General features: G+C 42.6%; 1 protein-coding gene across 1 annotated transcript in view; it reads right to left on the bottom strand.

Moving 5' to 3' along the window:
* The window catches only part of LOC124622534 (myogenesis-regulating glycosidase-like), a 57,086-nt gene that overhangs the window by 25,763 nt on the left and 4,737 nt on the right, over positions 1-26,586 (bottom strand). Inside the window, exons 2-3 of the mRNA XM_047148266.1 lie at positions 21,408-21,527; positions 10,765-11,756 (exon numbers count right to left, since the gene is read on the bottom strand). Of these exons, the coding sequence (XP_047004222.1) occupies positions 10,765-11,756; positions 21,408-21,525 (1,110 nt within the window). The 5' untranslated portion in view covers positions 21,526-21,527. The remainder of the gene's footprint in view (positions 1-10,764; positions 11,757-21,407; positions 21,528-26,586) is intronic.

Here is a 26,586-nt window from a genome sequence, read left to right on the forward strand (position 1 = left end):
CCGCGGCCGGGTAGCGGAGACAGGAAAATTAGTAAATTGGGACAACGAATACTGGATTGTAATCTGCAATACTTAGTGTAATGATAGAGAAGTACACGTTGTGTTCCATTACAAGAAGCCGCACTGCAGTGCGAGAGCCGGCTGTTGTGGCCGAGCGGTTCTAGGCGCTTCAGTCCGGAACCGCGCGACCATTACTGTCATAGGTTCGAATCCTGCCTCGGGCATGGATGTGTGTGATGTCCTTAGATTACTTAGGTTTAATAGTTCTAAGTTCTAGGGGACTGATGACCTCAGATGTTAAGTCCCATGGTGCTCAGAGCCATTTAAACCATTTTTTGCAGTGCGAGAGACAATGTTTGTTTGATGGACGAGTCCAGCCAGCCCAGAAGGGCTAAGCGAGCAGAGTAAGCTAGGAATGCCACGGATTCGGGGTTACCCAGAGATATAGCTGGCTGAGAAGCGTAGACAGCGACCTAATGGGAAATGGGAAGAGCACCATCGCTGCCTGTCGCTGTAGATGACAGTGCATCGGAAAGCCTAGACAAGACCTGGATTCCAAACTACTCAGACGATGATGATGTGAATGACGATTACACAATGTGTTTGACAGCACATGACGTCAAATAACTAACATCGAAACACTATTCTGTGTTTAGAAACCAAGAAACTAAACAGCTGGCCAGGTGTCTGACTCTTAGTAGAAGGTAGTACTATGATGTCCACCAGAGATAAAGTTCTCAGAGCAGTTTGTCTTGCAGCGAAAATATACTGAATAGCAAATTGAATCTGCTACAACTGTCATTAAGTTCCTCTTAATTCCCTCGAAAAAAAAAAATTCAAGTTAAGCAGACTTTTTTTTATTTCTTATCGTTATTTTCAGCATGAAATAACTCATCCATAACGAGGAACACAAATAAACATCATTATTTGCAAAACTTGTCGTCCATTGCACTTAATAAATATAGTAATAGCTATATTGTTGTGGTTGCAGGGTGGTCGACGAACACTATTTCTCAAGAAAATGGTTTCAAAAATATGTTTCAACGGAAACGCTGAATACTGTTTCATACCGTTCCCCACGTCTCATTAACAAATTACCCTTAGCCCGAAACATTATTACCGCCTGTTTAATAGCGTGCCGATTTGGAACGCAATACTTCAGTTATTATGAGTCGCATGGATTCAACGTATGTAGCACCTGATGTCTCCTCACAGGTCAAGGGCAGCTGGATTATGGACTCGCAGATGATGCACGAAGTCGTCCCAGGTGTGTTTCATAGAGTACAATCTAAACCTACATGATTACTCTGCAATGCAAATTTAAGCGCCAGCCAGAGGGATCAACGAACCACCTTTGAGCTATTTCTCTATGGTTTTACTCTCGCACAGCTTGCGGGAAAAATAAACACTTAAATCTTTCTGTGCGAGCTCTGATTTCTCTTATTTTGCAGATGGGTGTCAAAAAAAGCAAGACAGTTGGTGATTGAAATTTCTTGAGAAGGTCCTGCCGCAGCGAGAAACACCTTTCTTTTAATGACTTCCACCCCAATTCGTGTATCATATCCCTGGCACTCTCTCCCCTATTTCTCGATAATACGAAACAAGTTGCCCTTCTTTGAACTTTTTCGATGTCCTCCGGAAATCCTATGTGGATCTCACACCCTAAGGCAATAGTCCCAGGAGAGGGCGCACAAGTGTAATGCAAGCAGCATCGTCATAAGACCTGTTAAATTTTCTATGTGTTCTGCCAATAAATCGCAGTCTTTGGTTTGGTTTTCTCACAACATTTTCTATGTGATCGTTCCAATTTAAATTATTCGTAGCTGTAATCTCCAAGTTGAGTTTACTGCCTTTAGATTTGTGTGATTTATCGTGTTGCTGAAATCTATAGGATTCTCTTTAGTTCACATGAAGGTGATTTCACACTTTTCATGATAAGAGTCATTTGCCACTGTTTCACCATACAGATGCCTTGTCTACATCATTTTGCAATTTCATTTTATCATCTGATCATTTTACGTGAGGAAAAATGACAGCATCATCTGCAAATAGTCTAAGAGGGCTGCACAAATTACTACTAAATCGTTGATGTAGATCAGGAACAAAAGAGAGCCTATAACACTTCCTTGGGGAACAATAGATATTAATTCCGTTTTACTCGATGAAATTCCGTCAGTTATTACGAACTGTGAACTTTCTGACCATAAATCATGAATCCAGTCACACAACTGAGACGGTACTCTATAGGCTTGCAATTTAGTCAGAAGTTGCATGTGAGGAATGGTGTCAAAAGCCTTCTGGAAATCTAAAAATGTGTAATCAGTTTGACGTCCCCTGTCGATAGCACTCATTACTTCGCGAGAATAAACCGCTAGTTGAATTTCAGCAGAACGATATTTTCTGAATCCGTGTTGGCTATTTGTCAATAAATCGTTTTCTTCGAGGTGATTCATAATGTTTGAGCACATTATATGTTCCAAAACCCTTCTGAAAATCAACTTCTACATAGAAACTCCGCAATCCACCGAACTATGCGCGGCGGAGAGTACCCATACCACTAATTCTCATTTCCTTTTCTGTTCCATTCACAAATTGAGCGAGGGATCTGTTCCATTCACAAATTGAGCGAGTGAAAAACGACAATCTATATGCTTTCTCGAATCTTATCTTCGCGGTCCCTATGAACAGTTTTTGTTGGAGGCAGTAGAATCGCTCCGCAGTCAGCTTTAAATGCAGTTTCTCTAAATTTTTTCAATAGCGTTCCTAGAAAAGAATGTTGCCTTCTCTCCAGCGATTCCGAATTCAGCTTACCCCAGATTTATACGTAATGGGGAAGTCCTGCCTGTACCTCAAGCATAGGTGATCTGTCGATATGATGTAATTACCGGGGTCTTTTGCTGATCAGGCTTATGTGTTATGCACTGCACCATCCTGACATTGTGAGTAACGTAAGTATGTCTAGTAAGCAGCAGACTTGGGTTCAAGTCCCAGCCTTGGCACAAATTTTAATACATTACTTCAGCTTCTATCCTCATGGAAGATAAAGTTGAGACTCAGTATGTCTCCAGGAAAATATAATTCCATCGGATCAATAGATCACCTGTGCCTGAGGAACAGGCAGGATTTCTCCATTATGTACAAAACTGAGAGCCTCAGTAATAACGACAATTTAAGAAATAGAAAATGAAGATGAGTAAAGGTGTGAATTGAAGTTCGTGTTAGGGGGGGGGGGCCATTGGATCTTTTTTTTTTTTTTAAGTTGATCTCATTTTGTTCTGTATTGTTCGTTGATCCGTTCACTCAGTTTTTTGTTAGCCGCAATCCCAGGGTGGTGTAGTGGGTAGCACACCTCCCTAATAAGTAGAAGATCCAAGTTCAAGTCCCAGCTCTGACACAAATTTTAGTTCATTACTTCAGGTTATATCCTTATCGAAGATAAAATATGAGTCTCAATATGTCTCGAGGAAAATATAATTCCAACAGAGTCCATCGCGTAAGCCTGAGGTACATACAGGATTTCCCATACGTACAAAGGTGGGGGTGCTATTTCAATATTAGTGAGCCCTCACGAGACCGACGGACTATAAAGTATAAAATAATTTCTCTGAACCCCATTACAAATTCCTAATCCCATAAACACAGACCCAAAAATTTGTGCTTGTTAGTTTTTAATAGCTATGACAACACCTTAAAACTTAAAGCGAAAAACATGCGGCACATGAAGCAGGTACAGTACGGAGTGTCGAGAGTAGCTGTCGTTAAGAAAATTCCCAAAAGAGTTCTTATTATTTGTAGCGCAATAAAATTGTTGGTGACTTAGGTGAACTTAGGTTACCTACAGCATGCGCCCAACATTTCTCGTTTTAAATTTCACAAGTATTGTCATCGTTATTAAAAATATCCAAGCACAAATTTTTGGGACTATCTGTATTGGGTTAGTAGTCTGTATGGGTCTAGGAGAAATTATTTTAAACTTTTTAGTCAGTTTAAAAAACATGTTATATTCCAAAGTTTTCTATTTAAATATTCATTTCTTGCGTTTTAGATTCTGTAGTTCCTGTAACTGGCGTCGAAATACAGTAAAGAAAATTACGAATCCTCCAGTCGGTTATGGATCTTGAGAAATTGTTACACAATATGAGGCAGATTAATACTTCTGAAATCCCTGAAATTATGCTGCAGAAGTATAGACTAAGACTAACAATACACAAACAATATGACTGTAATAAAATTGAGAAGGAGGCAGTCATATTATTTACAACAAAATGCTATTTTTATAACTTGTACGGTGAAGGAGTAATTTGGCAGAATATTTCATAATGGGAATAAAAGAGTAAAGGCAAAAGACTCCAACGCTAGGGTTCACAAAAGAGGCAGCCCAAATGGTCAAAATAAATGATGCATTAAAAGTGTTTAGCGTGTTAGGAATTGATTATTCCTGTTGTACATGTAGAAACAAACACGAATAAGAAATTTGGTGTTAACACCAACAACAAAACTGTGTCTGGCTCTGCACCATACTATACAAGACTCTGGCTGAACAAACTGATTGTACCATTACAGTATAGTTCAGCTAAAAAGCTTTATGCAACGGCACAAAAATTAAGAATGGTTATGAACAAGGTTGTAGGACCAAATTTTTCATTCATGTTTCTTTCAACACAAATGCGGCTCACTTTATGATGATTATTACCGGTACATTCAGTTTGCATTCAACCTGCATTTAATATAAGCATGATCTGAAGATAGTTGTTACAACCGGCCTAGCTAGTCAACATCTTTTAATTTTCTTATGTAAACGCGATCTATGCATTAAAGGACTTTTGGAAAATAATGTTTTACGTTTTAACAAATCAACGCTATTTCTGTTCAACCAGACCAGTGTACTGCCTCCCGTGCTAGATATTGTGTATACATCGACCAATAGTAAAAGATAGTTTAATCTAGATACGAACCTAGCAAATTGTTTATGAGCATTGTATGGTATCTCGAGGAAATTTTTACAGCGTTCCCCCCTATTTTCATGTTCCTATGTACTTCCTCGTTCGCCGTAATGACTACAAACATGCTGTCACCCCTCCAACAGAATTTTCGCTGAGAACGGAGAGCTTTGACTTCCTACTATTCGCTTCCTGGTTATCTAAGCATTCGATTCCTTGTTGTCGTCCCCTCCTGAGTGTGAAATTTGAAGATGTGAGTGTCGCCCTTGCTATAGCATGTGTTATTTTCATATTTCAGAGTTCGTATTCTGAGCATCATCCCCCTGTCAGGGCTTCGAGTCCTCCCTCGGGCATGGGCGTGTGTGTTGTCCTTAGTATAAGTTAGTTTAAGTTAGATTAAGTAGCGTGTAAGCTTAGGGACCGATGACCTCAGAGTTTGGTCCAATAAGACCTTACCACAGATTTCCCCAAATTTCCGAGCAGCACTCATTCATCTGGTTGTTTGTGCACCTTGGTTACAGATGTCATTGGCTTATTTCTCTTGTTAATTTGAACGTGCGCGTTGCACAGATGACGAACTCTGATTTTGTTATTCTTTTAGTTTTTCTAACAATGCCAATCATAGTCCAATATAATTAACTTCTTCATTTCATGTTAATTTTACGTGTTTTTATTTGCCGGCCGGTGTGGCCGCGCGGTTTTAGACGCTTCAGTCTGCAACCGCGCGACAGCTACGGTCGCAGGTTCGAATCCTGCCTCGGATATGGATGTGTGTGATGTCCTTAGGTTAGTTAGGTTAAATAGTTCTAAGTTCTATGGGACTGATGACCTCAGATGTTAAGTCCCATAGTGCTCAGAGCCATTTGAACCATTTGGATGTTGCTTAGCGTACAGTTTTTTATTGTGGTGACGAATAGATTGCAAGCAAAGGCTTTTATTTCCGTGCTCAAACCGTTACCACTGCAGATTATTTTCATATTCAAGGAACAGTTAGTGACAGGAACTAGTATCTTTGCATAAATGTGAAAAGAGAAAGGAGAAAAAGTAATAATTCAATCAGTTATCAAGAAATAACAGTATCTTTAGAAAAACTGGCCTATATAATAATCCAACATTCATTTTTACAACAATTATAATAATTTATCTATTTCTTGGCTTGAATTATAGCAACTGGTTATTTTAGAATTAGTAAAAGTATTGTCGAATAATTAATAAGGAAAGTAAATTTATTGCTATTGAAGGCGCTGTTTCCTAATAATGTTAGCAGTCATTTTCCAGCAGCTATATTTGTGGCTGATCGTACTGCTAATGTTTCTGAGTCCTAACAAAAGAAACAACCCTTCCTGAAAACAGTTATACATCTACAGAAGATGATATACTACTGGCCATTAAAAGTGCTGCACCAACAAGAAATGCAGATGATAAACGGGTATTCATTGGACAAATATATTATACTAGAACTGACATGTGATTACATTTACACGCAATTTGGGTGCATCCTCCGGCCGTAATAACGGCCTTGACACGCCTGAGCATAGAATCAAACACAGCTTGGATGGCGTGTGTACAGGTACAGCTGCCCATGCAGCATCAAGATACCACAGTTCATCAAGAGTAGTGACTGGCGTATTGTGACGATCCAGTTGATCAGCCACCATTGACCACACGTTTTCAATTGGTGAGAGATTTGGAGAATGTGCTGGCCAGGGCAGCAGTCGAACATTTTCTGTATCCAGAAAGGCCCGTACAGGACCTTCAATATGCGGTCGTGCATTATCCTGTTGAAATGTAGGGTTTCGCAGGGATCGAATGAAGGGTAGAGCCATGGCTCGTAACACAACTGAGATGTAACGTCCACTGTTCAAAGTGCCGTCAATGCGAACAAGAGGTGACCGAGACGTGTAACCAATGGTACCCCATACCATCACACCGGGTGATCACGCCAGTATGGCGATGACGAATACACGCTTCCAATGTGCGTACACCGCGATGACGCCAAACACGGATGCGACCATCATGGTGCTGTACACAGAACCTGGATTCATCGGAAAAAATGACGTTTTGCCATTCATGCACCCAGGTTCGTCGTTGAGTACACCATCGCAGGCGCTCCTGTCTGTGATGCAGCTTAAAGGGTAACCGCAGCCATAGTCTCCGAGCTGATAGTCCATGCTACTGCAAACGTCGTCGAACTGTTCGTGCAGATGGTTGTCATGCAAACGACCCCATCTGTTGACTCAAGGATCGAGTCGTGGCTGCACGATACGTTACAGCCATGCGGATAAGATGCCTGTCATCTCGACTGCTAGTGATACGAGGCCGTTGGGATCCAGCACGGCGTTCCGTATTAATCTCCTGAACCCACCGATTCCATATTCAGCTAACAGTCATTGGATCTCTACCAACACGAGCAGCAATGTCGTGATACGATAAACCGCAACCGCGATAGGCTATAATCCGACCTTTATCAAAGTCGGAAACGTGATGGTACGCATTTCTCCTCCTTACACGAGGCATCACAACAACGTTTCACCAGGCAACGCCGGTCAACTGCTGTTTGTGTATGAGAAATCGGTTGGAAACTTCCCTCGTGTCAGCACGTTGTAGGTGACGCCACCGGTGCCAACCTTGTTTGAATGCTCCGAAAAGCTAATCATTTTCATATGACAGCACTTCTTCCTGTCGGTTAAATTTCGCTCCTGTATCACGTCATCTTTGTGGTGTAGCAATTTTAATGGCCATTAATGTACTATGGTTTTGTTGGTTTCACTAATGCATTATGTAATACTAACTGCTTCCAACAAACGTAATCACACCCGTTTATATATGTTACCAACAACGTACAAGCAGAGAGTATACAAAAACTATGGGCGAGACTGCATGTGAGGACCACACACGCTTGCTGAAATCATCTATCCGTAGGATTTGGTGCAAAGTTATTCTAATTCCCGGAAAAGATTCGCACCGTTATTGCCTCCTTTTTCTCTTTCATTTCCTGTTTTGACTCATTGATGATAAAACTATACCTGTGACGTTCCTTTTATTAGTGTGAATATGACTTCCATAAAACGCGGAAAAATCATTTTGGTGTTTCCTAATCTTTCTGGTACCTACTGCAGTTACACGATACAGTCACATTAATGTGATCACAGTCTATCAGTCTATGTTACAGCAGGTGAGCGTGTCGGGGGAGAGTGGGGGAGGGGGTGGCGACAGTGTGCAGTCGTTGTCATAATGCGGCTCAAATGGCTCTAAGCACTATGTGACTTAACATCAGAACGCAGCATGTCATTTTCAATGGAGAGAAGTCTTCAGAAGTAAGAGTGATTTTAGGTGTGCCGCAGGAGAGTGTCGTACGACCGTTGCTATTCACAATATACATAAATGACCTTGTGGATGGCATCGGAAGTTCACTGAGGCTTTTTGCGGATGATGCTGTGGTATATCGAGAGGTTCTAACAATGGAAAATTGTACTGAAATGCAGGAGGATCTGCAGCTAATTGACGCATGGTGCAGAAAATGGCAATTGAATCTCAATGTAGACAAGAGTAATGCGCTGCGAATACATAGAAAGAAAGATCCCTTATCATTTAGCTACAATATAGCAGGTCAGCAACTGGAAGCAGTTGTTGTTGTTGTTGTGGTCTTCAGTCCTGAGACTGGTTTGATGCAGCTCTCCATGCTACTCTATCCTGTGCAAGCTTCTTCATCTCCCAGTACCTACTGAAGCCTACATCCTTCTGAATCTGCTTCGTGTATTCATCTCTTGGTCTCCCTCTACGATTTTCACCCTCCACGCTGCCCTCCAATACTAAATTGGTGATCCCTCGATGTCTCAGAACATGTCCTACCAACCGATCCCTTCTTCTAGTCAAGTTAATTCCATAAATTATCTGGGAGTACGCATTAGGAGTGATTTAAAATGGAATGATCATATAAAGTTGATCTTCGGTAAAGCAGATGCCAGACTGAGATTCATTGGCAGAATCCTAAGGAAGTAGGTTACAGTACGCTCGTGCGCCCACTGCTTGAATACTGCTCAGCAGTGTGGGATCCATACCAGTCCGTACCAGATAGGGTTGATAGAAGAGATAGAAAAAATCCAACGGAGAGCAGCGCCCACCGTTACAGGATCATTTAGTAATCGCGAAAGCGTTACGGAGATAATAGATAAACTCCAGTGGAAGACTCTGCAGGAGAGACGCTCAGTAGCTCGGTATGGACTTTTGTTGAAGTTTCGAGAACATACCTTCACCGAAGAGTCAGGCAGTATATTGCTCCCTCCTACGTATATCTCGCGAAGAGACCATGAGGATAAAATCGGAGAAATTAGAACCCACACAGAGGCATACCGACAATCCTTCTTTCCACGACCAATACGAGACTGGAATAGAAGGGAGAACCGATAGAAGTCCTCATGGTACCCTCCGCCACACACCGTCAGGTGGCTTGCGGAGTATGGATGTAGATGTAGATCTGAGGTCATCAGTCCCCGGTCGTAATGCGGGACTGGAGCAATTTATCTGACGTCCTAAAGGGCACAACCATTGACTATCGGGACAAGGCTGGAAGCATTTTCGAAACGGCTAAGTTTGTAAACTATTCGCGTACCGCAGTGGTTAAAGTAGACCGTGCGTCGCAAAACGGTAATATCCAAAATCGGTACCGAAGCAACTGCATAGATGACAAGGGTGAACGACGAGTGTGGAGATATGTACAGACGATCAGATGTGCAACTGTTGAGCAACTGGCGTCCCAGATGAACGAGAGGGCTACCAGCGGTGTCTCCCCAACGACCGTTCAGCGAACTTTGCTGTGTATGGGCCTCCGCACCAGGCGCCTTATTCACTATTCACGCACCCATGCTGATCGCTGTTCATCGACGACGAAGGCTGGAATTTTAACGCCAGTATCGCAGCTGGACATCTACTGAGTGGCGACAGATGCCTTTTCCGAAAAATCAAGTTTTAAGCTCCATCGGACAGAAAGCAAACACCCTACAATAATCCTCGAAAGAGGGCAGGCAGGAGCGTTATGGTCTCGGGAATGTTTTCTTGGTATTCCCTGGATGATCTCGTCATTCTGGAAGGCACAGTGGGTCAATACAAGAATGCACCTATCCTTGGGGACCATGTCCATCCCTACATGCAATTTGTTTCTCCTTGGCACACTGGCATCTATAAGCACGACAATGTAACGTGTCACACAGCTATCGGTGTAAGCGCGTCGTTCGAAGAGCACCAGGATGAATTTACTGTACTTTCCTGGCCACCAAATTCCCAGATTATAAAACTAACCGAAGAAGTGTGACACCAGTTCGATCGGGCTGTTCGCGCCATCGATCCTCAGCCTCGAGCGGTTCTAGGCGCTTCAATCCGGAGGCGCGCGGCTGCTACGGTCGCAGGTTTGAATCCTGCCTCGGGCATGGATGTGTGTGATGTACTTAGGTTAGTTAGGTTTAAGCAGTTCTAAGTTTAGGGGATCGATGACCTCAGATGTCAAGTCCCATAGTGCTTAGAGCCATTTGAACCATTTTTGATCCTCATCCAAGATATCTAGCGCAGCTGGACACGGCACTGGCGTAAGCCTGGCTCCATATCCCCATTGGTACCTTCCAGAACCTCACAGTCTGTCTTCCTGCACATATCGCAGTGGTCTGCGCTGAAAAAGATGGTTATTCAGTCTTTTGACAGTTCGTCACCTTAACGTGACTGGACACTGTAATACAGCCAATAATCGCAAGTAGCTACCCAACGAAGATCGAGTGATACTGAGTTGTCACATGATAACTCGCTACTACTTAGGAGTCACAACAGTACTTACCCAAAGCCTATTGGCCCACCAGGCTGCCGCTTCAGGATTTGTGAAGTCGATGACGCTTCCTTCACCATTCCACCAGGAGGTATTGGCGCTGCCTTCAGTATTGGTGACGAAGTATCCACTGGCGAGGGCCTGAGAATGGTACGGCTCGCAGTCGAGGTTCACGAAGGGGTGGACCCACAGGGTGACGCGGAATCCCAGGTCGTGCAGATCTTCTGTGAGTTTCCTCACGTCGGGGAACTTGGCTGTGTCGAACGTCAAGCTCCCATAGCAGGTTTCCCACAGGTCGTCTATCTCGAGCTGGCTGTTGTTGAAGCCGTTGGCGACTATTTCCGCGGCCAGCTGCCTCACCGTTGAGTCGTTAATGTCCCTCTTGTACCGCGCCCACGTTGACCAAATAGGATGCGTGGTCATTCGCTCGTCCGGTATGCCAGACGGTCTGCCCAGGTACCTCTCGACAGCATCCTCGTGGGCCTGCCTCGCGTCTTCAAACACGCACGTCGTCTTGTTCAGGACGATGCCGGATCGCTCCAGCGAGTATGGCGGTGCCTTCTCAGCGGCAAGACACAACCAACCCACAGAGTCGTTGATGTTCTGATTGATGAAGAGGGGCATATTTGGTTGCGCGTGGACGTATCTACCGTCCGAAAAAAGCCAATACCGCTCGGCAATCCCGACGTTGTCCTGCTGTTTAGTGACATACGAATAATTGCTGTATACGTTGGACTCTATGGGCCAGTATTGATTATACTGCTCCGGACCGCCATATAGGTGGCTACCATTGTGAGGAATGCAGTTTTCTACTATTATACCTGGGATATCGTACGACGCAGAAAATCTGTAACACACTCCTCCGTCCCTCTGAGAACGCTCAACAACAATCCTCGATTCTTGGAACTGGAAACAATCCTCATCAAGTCCAGCATTGTGACATGTACTAGGAGCACCCTCGTATCCCAGGACAGCGACGGATTCGACGTCAACATTGTCACCACCTGAAAAACCAAATACGATTTTATTACAACAGTTAAGTTCAATTACTTATTCCCAAAGCAAATCTGCAGTCAAAGGTAGGAGAGAGCCGCGCAATATCGGCCGGCTTACAGTACCGGCCGCTATTGAGATTTCTCTTTTCGCCTCCAAATGAGAGAAGTCTACAATAAGAAGAAGCGAGCTCGCGTATCCATGTACCCTAGAGACAGTTATCTTCTTCTTGTCTTCAGTGCTTTGCTCGCTCCGAATGCTTCGTGGTGTTGCCGTAGCTCAAAGCGCACGGAAGATATTTTGACGTCTGTGGTACCCGTTTTTAAGATGAGTGCTTAACTTCGTTGCTATATTTCGGTTATCTATGTTATGCACGGTGTGACATCTAACAAACATTTCGTGATAATTTCTGTAAATAAAAGAACGTACACTATGGCGAGTTCAAGAAGGCCAGTAACATTAAGAGTGCAATGTGAATTCCACTGTTGAGTGCATAGGAGAGAGCGGATAGGTGAAAGGACTACGTTGAAGGCCTCTATGAGGGGGAAGACTTATCTGATGACGTGATAGGAGAGGAAATAGGAGGCGATATAGAAGAGATAGGGGATCAAGAATTATAATGCGAATTTAAAAGGGCTTTGGAGAACTTAAGATCAAATAAGTCAGAACGGACAACAACATTTCACCGGAATTTCTAAAATCGTTCGGGGAAGTGGCACCAAATCGACCATTCACATTGGTGTGTAGCACGTATGAGTGTGGCGATATACCATCCGACTTTCGGAAAAACATCATCCACACGATTCCGGTGACAGCAAAAGCCGACAAGTGTAAAAATTATCATGCAGTCAGCTTAACAACTTATGCATTTAAGTTGCTGACAAGAATAATATACAAAAGAATTAAAAAGAAGCTGAGGATCTCTTAGATGATGGTAAGTCTGGCTGTAGGAAAGGTAAAAGCGTCAAGAGGTCGTCCTGACGTTACGGTTGATAAAAAACAATACTGAAGATAAATCAAGACACGTTCACAAGGTTTGTTGACCTGGAAAAATGTTCGACAAAGTGAAGAGTGAAAGACGGATAGTATCCAAATGCACAAGAAACATGAGGGAATAATAAAGCTGGAAGGTCAAGAACGAAGAGCTCAGATCAAAACTGTGTGCCGGACCGAGACTCAAACTCGGGACCTTTGCCTTTCGCGGCCGAGTGCTCTAACCAAGCACGACTCACGACCCGTCCTCACAGCTTTACTTCCGCCAGTACCTCGTCTCCTACCTTCCAAACTTTACAGAAGCTCTCCTGCGAATCTTTCACGACTAGCACTCCTAAAACAAAGGATATTGCGAATCCTGCAGGGCTAGCGCTCCTGAAAACTAGCACTCTGGAAACTTCCCCGCGAATGGCAAAGTTCCCGAGTTCGAGTCTCGGTCCGGCACACAGTTTTAATCTGCCAGGAAGTTTCACTCAAATGGGTGCACCCCCACTGGATTTCTCAGCGCCTAACAGAAGACCATAAAGAACAAAGAAGTACCATCTGTATGAAATTCCTTGCGTGTTACGATACTGATAGTGCAATTTGTCAAACATCGTAAGAGGCGATGAAACATGGGTTCACCACTTCAAACCGGAAACAAAACCTCAGTCCATGGAGTGACTCCACACCATCTCTCCTCCGAAGAAAAAGTTAGAAGCCGCACCCTCAGCCTGTAAAGCAGTGGCGGCGGCCTTCAAGGACTTTGAACGACTTATTCTGTTCGGTGTCCTCCCTGATGGTGCAACGCTCAACTCTCAGGTGTATTATGCTACCCTCATGAAATGGAAGAAACAACTTCAGCGTGTTCTTCGACACAAAAATACAAATGACAAGCAAGTCCTCACACTAGTCTGCGCTTCCGATAAAGTCCGCAAAACGTCACTGGACAGTTCCTCTTCATCCACTGTACCTTCGACTTCCATCTGTTTGGCCCAATAAAGGATATACTCCGGGGGAAGCAGTACGTGCATGATGCAGAGGTTATTGACACAGTAAGACATTGGCTCCAACGTCGACCAATAGAGTGGTACTATGCGGCACAAAGACCCTCCCTGTAGGGTGGCATAAGGCCGTCGCGTTGTACGGAGATTACGTTGTAAAAATACGGTTCTGTAGCTGAAAGAGCAGGGAATAATATGGTGTATTCTAATCCTGAATGGAACAAACCTACTTTCAGAGAAAAATATGTTGTGTTTCTTATTGATCTCCCCCCGTATTGTTTAATAAGTAATAGTGCAGTGAATGATTAACAACCGATATTATCACAGAAAAGACAATGTCCCTTACTCTAAAACGCTTTCTACAAGTCTTGTAGTTGTAACAAGTTTGTCTGTGTGGCCATCCTCCGCAGCAAGCATATAAAATACTTGTTTTGTAAGTAAAACTGCCTTTGCCTGCTGCTAGTTACTTTATTTATCCCATACGCTTTTCGCCTTCTTCTGTTCTAAGGCACGATCAGTGGGATCTGTAACGATACAATTTTGTTAGTTTTAGATTATTAAACAGTTCATTTCGCAATTTTTTGTTTAAAAAGTAATTACTTACGATTTGCTGATCTGCGTTTCCTCACATCTGGTCCGGAGGTCGCACTACCGCTTTTATCACTGCCATATAATCACATCTTTCTGTTCTCGCCTTCCACACACTGTATTTCGTCGAGCACTGTTTTTCCGAACTAAATATTGCGACTCCATTACGTATTTCAGCTTCTTTGGTATGTTTACCTATTTCTTGCCAACCTAACGAAGTATATGTTCGTTAACTAACTTCTGTTTATGATGTTTATACCCTGTGTGTGTGTGTGTGTGTGTGTGTGAGTGAGAGAGAGAGAGAGAGAGAGAGAGAGAGAGAGAGAGAGAGAGTGAGAGAGAGAGAGGGGAGGGAGGGGATAGATCCGATTTATTTTATTTTTTATTTTTTTTGGGGGGGGGGGAGGGGGTGGCGGTTGTTCTAGCTGTTAGCGAGTGGCTGAAAACTTTGGTGACAGCTGTTTTGACTTTTCGTTTCAGTATTCTGGGGAGGGGTCATGAATGAGTGAGTGTAAAGATGTTGGGTTCTATTATTATTACACTGGACGGTATTATTCTATTTATCCTTTTTGAAAACATTATTCTATTATTTTATCTGTTAGTGTAAATAATGAATTGCTTAGCAGGTGTACTTGGTCATTCAATAGGATTTTCCCCACTGCTTTGGTTTTATGTATGTGGTAATTTTCTTGCATGGTCAGGAGGTGTTTTTTATTGTTGATTCTAATTATTTTCATGTCATCTTCTCTAGTGGTTGATTTTTGGCCATTTTCTCTTGGGTGTTCTGCAAATGTGGAGTGGTTTGTCCCATATTTCCAGGCTCTCATGTGTTCTTTTTATCTGACATCAAAGGTTCTCCCTGTTTGCCTTATGTATGTGCTTTCACAAGTGTTACACTCTAGCTGATATATAACTGCTTTCTGGTATATGTCTCTGTTTTTTGTCAGTTTTGGATGTATTTTTGCACTGTCTGTTGTCTATGCTATGTTTATTACCTGTCTTTGAAAATGTTGGTGATTTTATGGGTGAGTTTGTGTTTGTATGTCATTGTGTACCATCTTGTGTTTTCTTTCATCTTTTTCTGATTATCATTTGTTGTATTAGCTGTGTAGTGTTTAAATGGTTCTGTCTTATTGTACCTAGAAAGTTTCAGACAGTAATTTTAACATGTATCCTGCAAACTTGTAAGTGGGGGATTTTCTGAAATCCAGTATTGGCCTCACAGGAAGATTCGGTTTGTGGATTTTTAGTTGGCTTCGGAGGACCAGTGCAGTGGGCCTGATCTGTGCCAACTTTCTTTTCTCTGTGTTCTCCAATATAATGTCAATTATTTTCAGAGTGTTTTTTGCTTTTGTCTAGAATCTGTTTGTTGGGTCTTATTTTAATTTTGTAATGTTGTTTTGTGAGATGAATTCTTGTGTTTTTTCAGTGTATTGCTCTTTGTCTATCAGTACTACTGTGTTCCCCTTGTCTGCTTTTGAAATGATAACATTTTCATTTTGAAGTTTTCTCCTAAGTTTTCTGAGTGTTGCAGATTCTGTATCGTTATAGATCCCACTGGTGATGCCTTAGAACAGAAGAAGGCGAAACGCTTATGCGATAAATAAAGTAACGAGCAGCAGGAACAGGTAGTTTTATTTACAAAACAATTACTTGTAACTGTAGTTCATTTACTTTCGATGTCGTTAAGTACTATAAATAAAAATTAAAAATCGTTACTCTGTGCTATTCGTGGAAAGTAAAAATAGTTACTTTGTGCTATTCGTAGACCATGTCGTGAGGTAAGAGAATCGTATATTAATTTTCCGATTAGGCACCACAGTTACACAGTGAAGTCAAAAAACTTAAGCCGGTCGATACTGCACGACTCTTCCCTATACCAACTGGCAGTCGTCTCAGACAGCTACGTATGGTTAGTTGAAGGGATGTGTAACGCTAAACATTTGATATAAATCACCGACGAAATGAAATGAGGATTTGGCTCGCGAGGAAACAGGACCTCGGTCATCTTAAGTCCTCGTTACGGAGGAAGTGATGGCTGTTATGAAACTTACTGGTAGGTTAAAATAGCGTGCTGGACTGGGACTCTATCTGGCTGTCCACCTTTTTCGATAGGGGTCGTCGTTGCTTCACGTCCGTTGGTTTAAACTTAAAGTGCCCCACGCGTGACCCCTGGGTAGTGCCAAGAGTGCAACAACGTTGGCTGCAGGACCAGAAGTTTTCCTTCAGCATATCCCAGCAACTGGAAGATACAGCAACATGGCTCAAGCTCAGAATGGCTCATCTCAGAGCCCCGTTTTAGACCTCGACCATACATTAAGAGTTTTAGAACTCAATATAGAAGGAGTAAGCCGATCAAAAGGGAATATTTAGCAAAATTACTGTCCAACCACAGGGTGAATGTTGTCCTACTGCAAGAGACTCGCTGCGAAAATCAAGATCAGCTTCATGCAAGATGCAAGATTCCAGGATATAGCTTGCTTAATTCAACATTTCAGAGAAGTTATGGTACTGCAACGTATGTAAAAAACAACAGAGATGAAATGTTCAAATGTGTGTGAATTTCTAAGGACCAACCAAACTGCTGAGGTCATCGGTCCCTAGACTTACACACTACTTAAACTAACTTATGCTAAGGACAACACTCACACCCATGCCCGAGGGAGGACTCGAACCTCCGGCGGGAGGAGGTGCCTCTACCCGCGCGGCTACTCCGCGCCAACATAGATAAAGCTGAAACAATAAGCACAAATATGAGCAATAATATGTTTGCCTCCAAAATGAAGATTGCAGGCACTGAAATTACAAACATCTATAATTCTCCATCCATCTCGAATGAAGCCATCCAGAACATCCAACACCCAGCTGTAATCCTCGGACATTTTAACAGCAAGAGCACCAACTGGGGATACGATTATACCGACAAGGAGGGCCAAGACGTGTGAGAGTGGGCCGATGCTGAAGACCTCTTTCTGTTGAACTATGCCAAAGAAAAGGGCTCCTTCCACTCTGCTAGATGAAACAAGGATTATAATCCGGGTCAACGTTTTGTCTCAAAAGACTCATCCGGAAGACCTCTGAAGTAAAGTAGGAAGATTCTAGGCAACTTCCCACGAAGTCAGCACAGACCAGCACTCGTCGAAGTCGGCATAGAAATGCCTGCCATCAGATCAGTCCCACTGCTACGCTGGAACTTTACCAAAGCCAACTGGTCAAAATTCACTATCGAACTGGAACATAATATACAGTGGATCCCCTCAGCATGTAATTTTTACTTGTATGTCTGTATGTACAGCCATTTAATGACGATTGACAGCTATCTGAAATTAATTCGAAATAAATTGACTGCCTGCAAATATCTTGGCACCAGCTGTGTTGGGAAAGAGATACTATCAGTGGCATTTGTGTGAAAATGTGTGCCGGAGCAAGACTCATACACGGATTTCCCGCTTATCGTGACCTGTCCCCTAAACCACTTCGGTTATCCATGCACGCCTGCAAGACTGACCCAAACTTTTATCACAGTCTACATAATTATATCATATTCCATTACATTCATTCTCTATTGCTCACAACGTTACTTGGATTCCTACAGCAGGGAGAATAACAACGAGGAACTGGGATAAATGTTACTATCGTCCTGCCACTATTGGGTGGCTGATCTATATCTAACACAGCTGATGTCAAGTAACCCACTGTAAACAAATTAATTTTCAAGTATTTCCTACATCTGCAGATCGTGAATAGCTTCTGCTCCTACGTGTAAGTATCGCAAGCTTAGGTAGGCACATAGTGAGAACAACGCTGATCTCGATTCCTTGTTTTCTCATCCTCTCTGATGCGAGAATCCAAGTAATTTTACGAGCATTAGATGATGAATTTAGTGGAATACCATATAAAGATATCGACAATGTGACATATGAAATTCTGTGACAGTCCAGGAAGTGTGCACCCATATCCGAAGTGCTTAAGGCGACCGCTCAAGATAAACGGGAAATCCAGGTTCGAGTTCCAGTACAGTACAAATTTTCACGTGTGACTAATCAGCATGCATGCGACAGCATTCATACCTAATAAGTTCCAAAATGCCGCGCAAGAAAATGGGATTTTCCTCTGCCATAGATCGGTTTCTGTTGATGATAAGAAGGTAGAGTCAAGTGTTTTCGATAGTCCTTTGTGTAGGGACCATCTGTATACCCAACAGAAAGGTCGTCTTAGTGTCATTCTCCTACAGTACAGTGTCAAAGTACGAGTATTACAGACGTCCTCCTGCTTAGATAAATGGTACAAATCGGTTGGTTCTTTTTGCGTTTGATGTAGTCTACGGTGGGCTTGATGGGACTTATGGAGGTACCGTTAGTTCATGGGCAGTTTCACCAGCGTACCAAAACCGAGCCGAGGATTCCAAGACGGTTATGCTTAGCAAATGGCTGAAATTTTTACGAAATATTTCTAAGATACCGATCTCGAACAACCTTCAAAATTTTCTTCATATCTTTCATCCATTTCCTACATTACTGGCCATTAAAACTGCTACACCACGAATATGACGTTCTACAGACACGAAATTTAACCGACAGGAAGAAGATGCTGTGATATCCAAATGATTAGCTTTACAGAGCATTCACACAAGGTTGACGCCGGTGGCGACATCTACAACGTGCTGACATGAGGAACGTTTCCAAACGATTCCTCATACACAAACAGCAGTTGACCGGCTTTTCCCGGTGAAACGTTGTTGTGATGCCTCATGTAAGGAGGAGAAACGCGTACCATCACGTTTCCGACTTTGATAGAGGTCGGATTGTAGCCTATCGCGATTGCGGTTTATCGTATCGCGACATTGCTGCTCACGTTGCTCGAGATTCAATGACTGTTAGCAGAATATGGAATCGGTGGGTTCAGGAGGGTAATACGGAACGCCGTGCTGGATCCGAACGGTCTCGCATCACTAGCAGTCGAGATGACAGGCATCTTATCCGCATGGCTGTAACGGATCGTGCAGCCACGTCTCGATCCCTGAGTCAACAGATGGGGACGTTTGCATGACAACAACCACCTGCACGAACAGTTCGACGACGTTTGCAGCAGCATGGACTATCAGCTCGGAGACCATGGCTGCGGTTACCCTTGACGGTGCATCACAGACAGGAGCGCTTGCTATGGTGTACTCAACGACGAACCTGGGTGCACGAATGGCAAAACGTCATTTTTTCGGATGAATCCAGGTTCTGTTTACAGCATAATGATGGTCGCATCCGTGTTTGGCGACATCGTGGTGAACGCACATTGGAAGCCTGTATTCGTCATCGCCATACTGGTGCATCACTCGGCGTGATGGTATAGGGTGCCATTGGTTACACGTCTCGGTCACCTCTTGTTCGCATTGACGGCACTTTGAACAGTGGACGTTACATTTCACATGTGTTACGACCCGTGGCTGTACCCTTCATTCGATCCCTGCGAAACCCTACATTTCAACAGGATAGTGCACGACCACATGTTGCAGGTCCTGTACGGGCCTTCTGAATACAGAAAATGTTCGACTGCTGCCCTGGCCAGCACATTCTCCAGATCTCTCACCAATTGAAAACGTCTGGTCAATGGTGGCCGAGCAAGTGGCTCGTCACAATACGCCAGTCACTACTCTTGATGAACTGTGGTATCGTGCTGAAGCTGCATGGGCAGCTGTACATGTACACGCCATCCAAGCTCTGTTTGACTCAATGCCCAGGCGTATCAAGGCCGTTATTACGGCCAGAGGTGGTTGTTATGGGTACTGATTTCTCAGGATCTATGCACCCAAATTGCGTGAAAATGTAATCACATGTCAGTTCCAGTATAATATATTTGTCCAATGAATACCCGTTTATCACCTGCATTTCTTCTTGGTGTAGCAATGTACTTGTAAACGTAAAATAAGTACGTAAACCCGGTGTGGGGCGAAAGCGTAGTTTATAAGATGACGTAGCAAAGAGAATTACGCTGTAAAGTGTCACGTATGGAGAAGCATTGTACTGCTGAAAATGACACCACAACACCTGGCGTCATTGTGTGGGTAGCCGTTGGGTATGAGTGGTGATGGAAGGAACTCTAATGGAGCAACAGTACGTCGTGGACAACCTGCGACGTTACGTGTTACTTGTCATGAGACAGTATTGTGGTGCCATTTTCAACAGTACAATGCTTCTCCATACATGGCACTTGGTCTATGAACTGTAGCGTGATGTTGAGGTACTCCCAAGGCAAGCAAGACCCCCAGATCTGTCCCGATAGAACCTGTGTGGAGCCAACTCCGTTCCGGTTCCGCTATCAAGGATAGCAAGGACAAGTTACAGGAGTTTTGGGCAAACTTTCCTCTGGATAGGATACGACATCTCTACGTCACCCTCCCAAACCGGATCAGCGTATTCATTCAGCTCAGAGGAAGTGTAACGTCATACTGATAAGCGGAGTCACACTGCCAGTTTCTTTGTAAATCTGACGCTGTTTTGCAATCGCTGAAATAACTTCCTATACCCTCCCAACCTGTAATGTTTCATTTTGTTTCTCCTCCTCTTTTTGGAGGTTCACTTTTTTGTGACGGAGTGTATTTATCGTCTTACACCAATCGCTATCTAGGTAATGAAAAAGAAGGTAGTCGAAACATCGTTGCAGTTCCGCTGACAGACACTTATTACACTTCATTGTGAAATAACAAGAACGACCGTTTGTTTGTATAGGAGGCGATCAAGGCGTTTCCAATTGAGAGCATTGCTGCAGCGTATATGGAACCCACCGCAACAGCGATATGGTACATCCGCACTGACATGAAGTCAAGGGGCTGGTGTGGCCTTTGAACGGAAACTTTTTGATCACCCCTTATAATGCTGTAATTGGTTGAACTGAGCGGTCACCAACGCCCTTTGATCTACGCTACACAGTGTTAAAAACGAAGGGGGTAAGGGTGGGTAATGTTTCAAAAGATGCAATCAGGAGGGATACTGATTCTGCTGACGCTGCTGTTGACAGTGGAAGCTGATTCTGTTTAAATTTGATGTGTGACTAGATATTGGTTAAAGCTGTAGCAGGGTAGGTTTGATGAAGGAGTGACATCACCTCTTTCGATGGAGACGACGATGCGGCCGGAGCTCTCGTCGTACCGAGTGCTGACGTCAGCCGCAGCCGACGTCATCATCAGCACGGACAGCGACGACAGCAATAACAGCGCACGCATAGCTGCGGCAGAAACACACCACACAAGTCATCAATGTACGAGTCTGCTGCAGGGCGACTACAGACTATGGACTGCGCACATTTATCGCTGCCCAATATTAGACAACATTCTATCATTTCTGTCTATTAATGATAGAGTGATAATAACGGTGGTTGATACGTTGCACGCCTCCTGCTCTCAACTTTTGTAGTCCATTAGAAGCTTTCTGAATCTAGTTTCATTCAAATTTCCGGCAAGCCTCTCATGTTACATTGCCATTTATCTTTAACAATGTCTTCTGGTTACTTCAAAAACAACTCGATTCTAACTCGTGTCCACCTAAACCTGTTTATTGTATTCAGTGCTTGGTCGTCTCCAAAATTTCCGCGTGTCACACCATCCTCCATTACCAAATAAAGTATTTCTTGGAGACTCGGCATGAGTCCTATGAACCTGTCTCTTGTTTTAGTAAGGTTGTGCGATAAACACCTTTACTCTCTGATTACAGTCAGCGGTCTTCAATGGTTATCTGGTAACCTCTGATAATCTTCAGCTTTCTTCTGCAACTCCACATTTCAAACGTTTTTGTTTTCTATTTGTATATGCGATTATTCGTTCATGTTTCACTTCCACACAAAGATAAACTCCGAATACCCTCAGAAAATCCTACCTAAAATATATCTTTATAATCGAAGTTAACGTATTTTTCTTTTGGCCTGAAAAACTTTACTTGTTGTTGTCCGTCTGCATTTTATATCCTCTTTATATCTGCCGCTGCCAGTTATTTTTCTTGTCCAGTGAGAAAATTCCAACTACTCTTTTAATGTCTAATTTCCTAGTCTAATTTCCGCAGCATCGTTTGATTTAATTTTGCTTCAGTCCATCACCATTATGGTATTACGGGTTTCGTAATAACATTTAGATGGAGAGCAAAGCAGGTTTCATCCAGTAGCGTTCCACAACTGCAAAGCTGTCTCAGGTCCCTTTGCCTTTCTTTCCTTTATTTTCTCGGACTACACATAAAACTGTTAACTTCTCACACCTAGGCAGCGACACGGCTGGAAATGTGTGAGTGACACAGCTGATAGTGCAGAGTGTATAAACGCGCTCTATATAGAACGACTTTCACGCTTGGGTGTGTGATGCATCGCCTCTCTCAGTCACATAATACACAACACGGTTTTCATCTGAATGCTTCTGCATGGCTAACTACCAGTAGCATCCGTTCTGACCATACCAGAATCCATGCTATCCCAATGATTTTCAGCAAGGTTCATCACTAGGACCTTTTAGGACGAACTCATCTGAAAGACAAAGCTGCAGAATAGATATAGTTACAGTTGAAACAGTAACTAGTACAACAAAATACTACGGTTTGTACAAAGTCAAGGATGTTTAAGGAAATCAGTTAATACCTTCCATCAAAACATCAGAAGCCTCATTTATAGAAACGATAAGCTTGTCATAATATCCAGACAGAAAAATAAAAGGATAGATGGAATTTTAGCAGACTTGCGCGTATCAGATTACATGCAAATCACTGAAATTTATTTTACTCGTCGAGATACGAGCTAATTTCACATTAATGTAAAAACACTACGAAGAAAGGAGGACTGGCTATGTATGTAAAAAAGTTGCTGATGTCGAACTCTGAATTATTTTCCACTGTAAAAGTCCCTACGAGAACCGAATGACAAAGTGCAGCAGCTATTGAAAATTTGTAATTATATCCAACAATCTGCAGTGATTTAGCTGTAAAATTAATAGGAGATTGTTTATATGACCATGATGGACAAATTTTACTGACCAATTGTGTGCAGAAGACGGAAGTACCTTATAGCAAATTATCAACTTTGAATTGATCAGAGTTGTTAGAGAGAAATTACAGCAAGAACACTAGGTAAAATACATGCTTTCATATTTGGAACAAGCCTCGGATAGAATGGTTGTAGTAGAAGACGACTCAGCTATTCCCGAGGGCTAAGATTTAGTACACTGAATATACAGACACTGACAGGGGAGGTGGAAGAAGTGGTGGAGTTTATGAATACGAGGAGACTGGCTTTTCCAGGATTCTCAGAAATCAAATATAAAGCAAGTAGGGAACTGTGGAGTGGATTTGATCTGTGTTTGAAGTAGCACTGAGGAATAAGGAATACATGGAATGGCAGTGATTATAAAAGGAGGGTTGAAACAGGAGGTGAAGAGAATAAGTGACAGGTTGATATAGTTCAGAGTGAAAGTCAAAGGGCAAGATCTGGAAATTCTGCAAGTATATGTACCACAAGTGTGCGTGCTGTTAAAGAGAAGTAGCACTTAGAACAGGAAATGAGGAGACAGTTATGATAACCAAATGCTAGAGGCAGTTGCAATGGGAGCTAAATGCACACACAGGTAAGCAAAGAAAATGGTATGAGTAAGTATTGGGAACGGAAGGATGGGAAAGGATAAATGAGGAAGGACGAATAATGTGAGACTTTTGTACAAAGAGGTGGGCTAGCAGTCGGCAACATAAGTTAGACGTAAATATCCTAGGTGTAGCGAAGCAGCTTAAATTACTCAATAAAGGCAAGGCCACTAGTCGAAATATAAGTATATCGGCGAGGTTCATTTTAGAGTATGCTGGTAAAATAGCTCCATACTTGGCAATCATATACAGCCGCTCGCTTGTCGGAAGGTTCGTACCTAAAGACTGAGATATTGCGCAAGTCACACCAGTAGCCTACACAAAAAAGGAAACAGGAGTATCCCACTAAATTATAGACCCATATCTTGACTAGAAGAAGAGATCGGTAGGTAGGACATGTTCTGAGACATCGAGGGATCACCAATTTTGTATTGGAGGGCAGCGTGGAGGGTAAAAATCGTAGATGGAGACCAAGAGATGAATATAATAAGCAGATTCAGAAGGATGTAGGTTGCAGTAGGCACTGGGAGATAAAGAAGCTTGCACAGGATAGAGTAGCACGGAGAGCTGCATCAGACCAGTCTCAGGACTGAAGACCACAACAACATCACTAATGTAGATTTGCAGTATGGTTTTCGAAAGTGTATTGTGTTTGAATATTACGAATTACCTCGTAGAAAACAATTTATTGACAAATAGCCGACGCGGATTCAGAAAATACCGTTGTTTTGAAACACAACTAGCTCTTTATTTTCAAGAAATAATGAGAGGATCGACATGGGATGTCAAATTGATTCCATATTTTAGATTTCCAGGAGTCGTTTCACACCGTTCCTCGCAATCAGCTTCTAATTAAATTGCATTCCTTCGGAGTATCGTCTCAATTGTACGATTGTATTCGCAGTTTCGTGTCAGAAAGGTCACAGGTCGTACTAAATGACGGAAAGTCATCGAGTACAACAGAAATAATATCTGGTGTTCCCCAAGAAAGTTTTATAAGTTCTCTGCTCTTCATGATCACCGTAAGTAAATTGCACACCAACTTTATAAACAAAACACTGTTTTTGATCTAAAACAACTAGAGATGTACAAACACAGATATCCATATTTGCAGAATGACCACAGAAGATGCTTTATAAAAAAAGTGAAACGCGTCTGGTGTAAAATTCCCATTAATTAACTGCAGTAAGCTTAAGACGGGAAATCCAATAACAGTTGATTTTAGCAGCTACTGCGAAAGGTAGCCAATCAGACAAACATATAACAACAATGTTTGCTTATTCTGTATAGTTTTACCCCCTGCTGTCCTGCAGAAGTATATTCTGGTACAGTGCACCTAAAGTCTGAGAACACTTTCAATTATTTATTGCACAAGAACCAAACATTGTGCAGATATCATACCGATATCATACATACGTCAATGGTTTCTTTTTTTATGTATACCGCCACAGCGTAGTTTGGTAATTTGCCGATAGTCAGCGCTAGACGCAAACGTGGCGAGTTCAGGTGCGGGGCGAACTTTCTGTGTGTTGGAGTTGGAAATGGCCTCCCCTATCACCAGATCTCACTCCGTGTGACTTTTTTCTGTGGGGACATATTAAAGATCTGGTGTGTGTACCGCCTCTAGCACAGTCAACGATGCCACACTGGAACGGCTATGGGAGAGAGTACGGGAAGCGACTGCCACAATCGACGATGCTATGCTAGGACGGGTATGGCAGGAATTCAGTTACCGTACTGACGTCTGCCGGGTCACTCATAGTTCGTATTTCGAATGTTTGCAAAAAAACCTTTCAAAATGCAGTGTGAATGACATCTTACAATGTTTAGTTCTTATGCAATATATTATTGAAAGTATTCCCGGACTTTACATACACCCTGTAAATAAAGATTTTGTTCAGCAACAGCCACCAGTAAGAATATTGCCTAAAGCACATGACGGTTATATCTTATAGTACATATCTTCAGGAGCTTGGGATTTTTACACTCACTTCTCAACACATTTACTCCGTAATGGTTTTTATCGCTGCTAATGAAAATCCGTTTCAACTGAACTATGATATACGCGGTCACAATACTATAAACGAAAAAAATTATCGTACAGACTTTGTCTCTTTGTCTAGGGTTCAGAATGGCCTTATGTACTCTTATGGGAAGATATTCAAAATTTCACAAAAAAAAACCAAGAAACTGAAAATCCCCATCAAATCAAAAAGTACTTGAAAACGTAGTCTATCTCATTCTTTCGACATAATATATGAATGTCTAGATTCTGTTAGTCACATACGTAGCAAATAATAGTGTTCATTGTACGACAGTATCACAAGCAGTAATGTACTGTAAACAGGACTCATTTTCTTTAATAAATACCGTACCGTCGTACTCAAATAATGTTTCGCCACTAACAGAATAGCATGTAAACAACAGCCATGTAGTATAAAGAGAGGTGACAGAGTTATGGGAAAGCGATATGCACATATACAGACGGCGGTATTACTGCGTACAAAAGTAATAAAAGTGCAGTGCATTGGCGGAGCTGTCCTTTGTACTCAGGCGATTCACGTGAAAAGGTTTCCGACTTGATTAGGGCCGCTCGACGGGAATTAACAGACTTTGAACGTGGAATCAAAAATGGCTCTGAGCACTATGGGACTCAACTGCTGAGGTCATAAGTC

Source organism: Schistocerca americana, chromosome 7 (assembly GCF_021461395.2).
Source record: "Schistocerca americana isolate TAMUIC-IGC-003095 chromosome 7, iqSchAmer2.1, whole genome shotgun sequence".
NCBI lineage: Eukaryota > Metazoa > Arthropoda > Insecta > Orthoptera > Acrididae > Schistocerca > Schistocerca americana.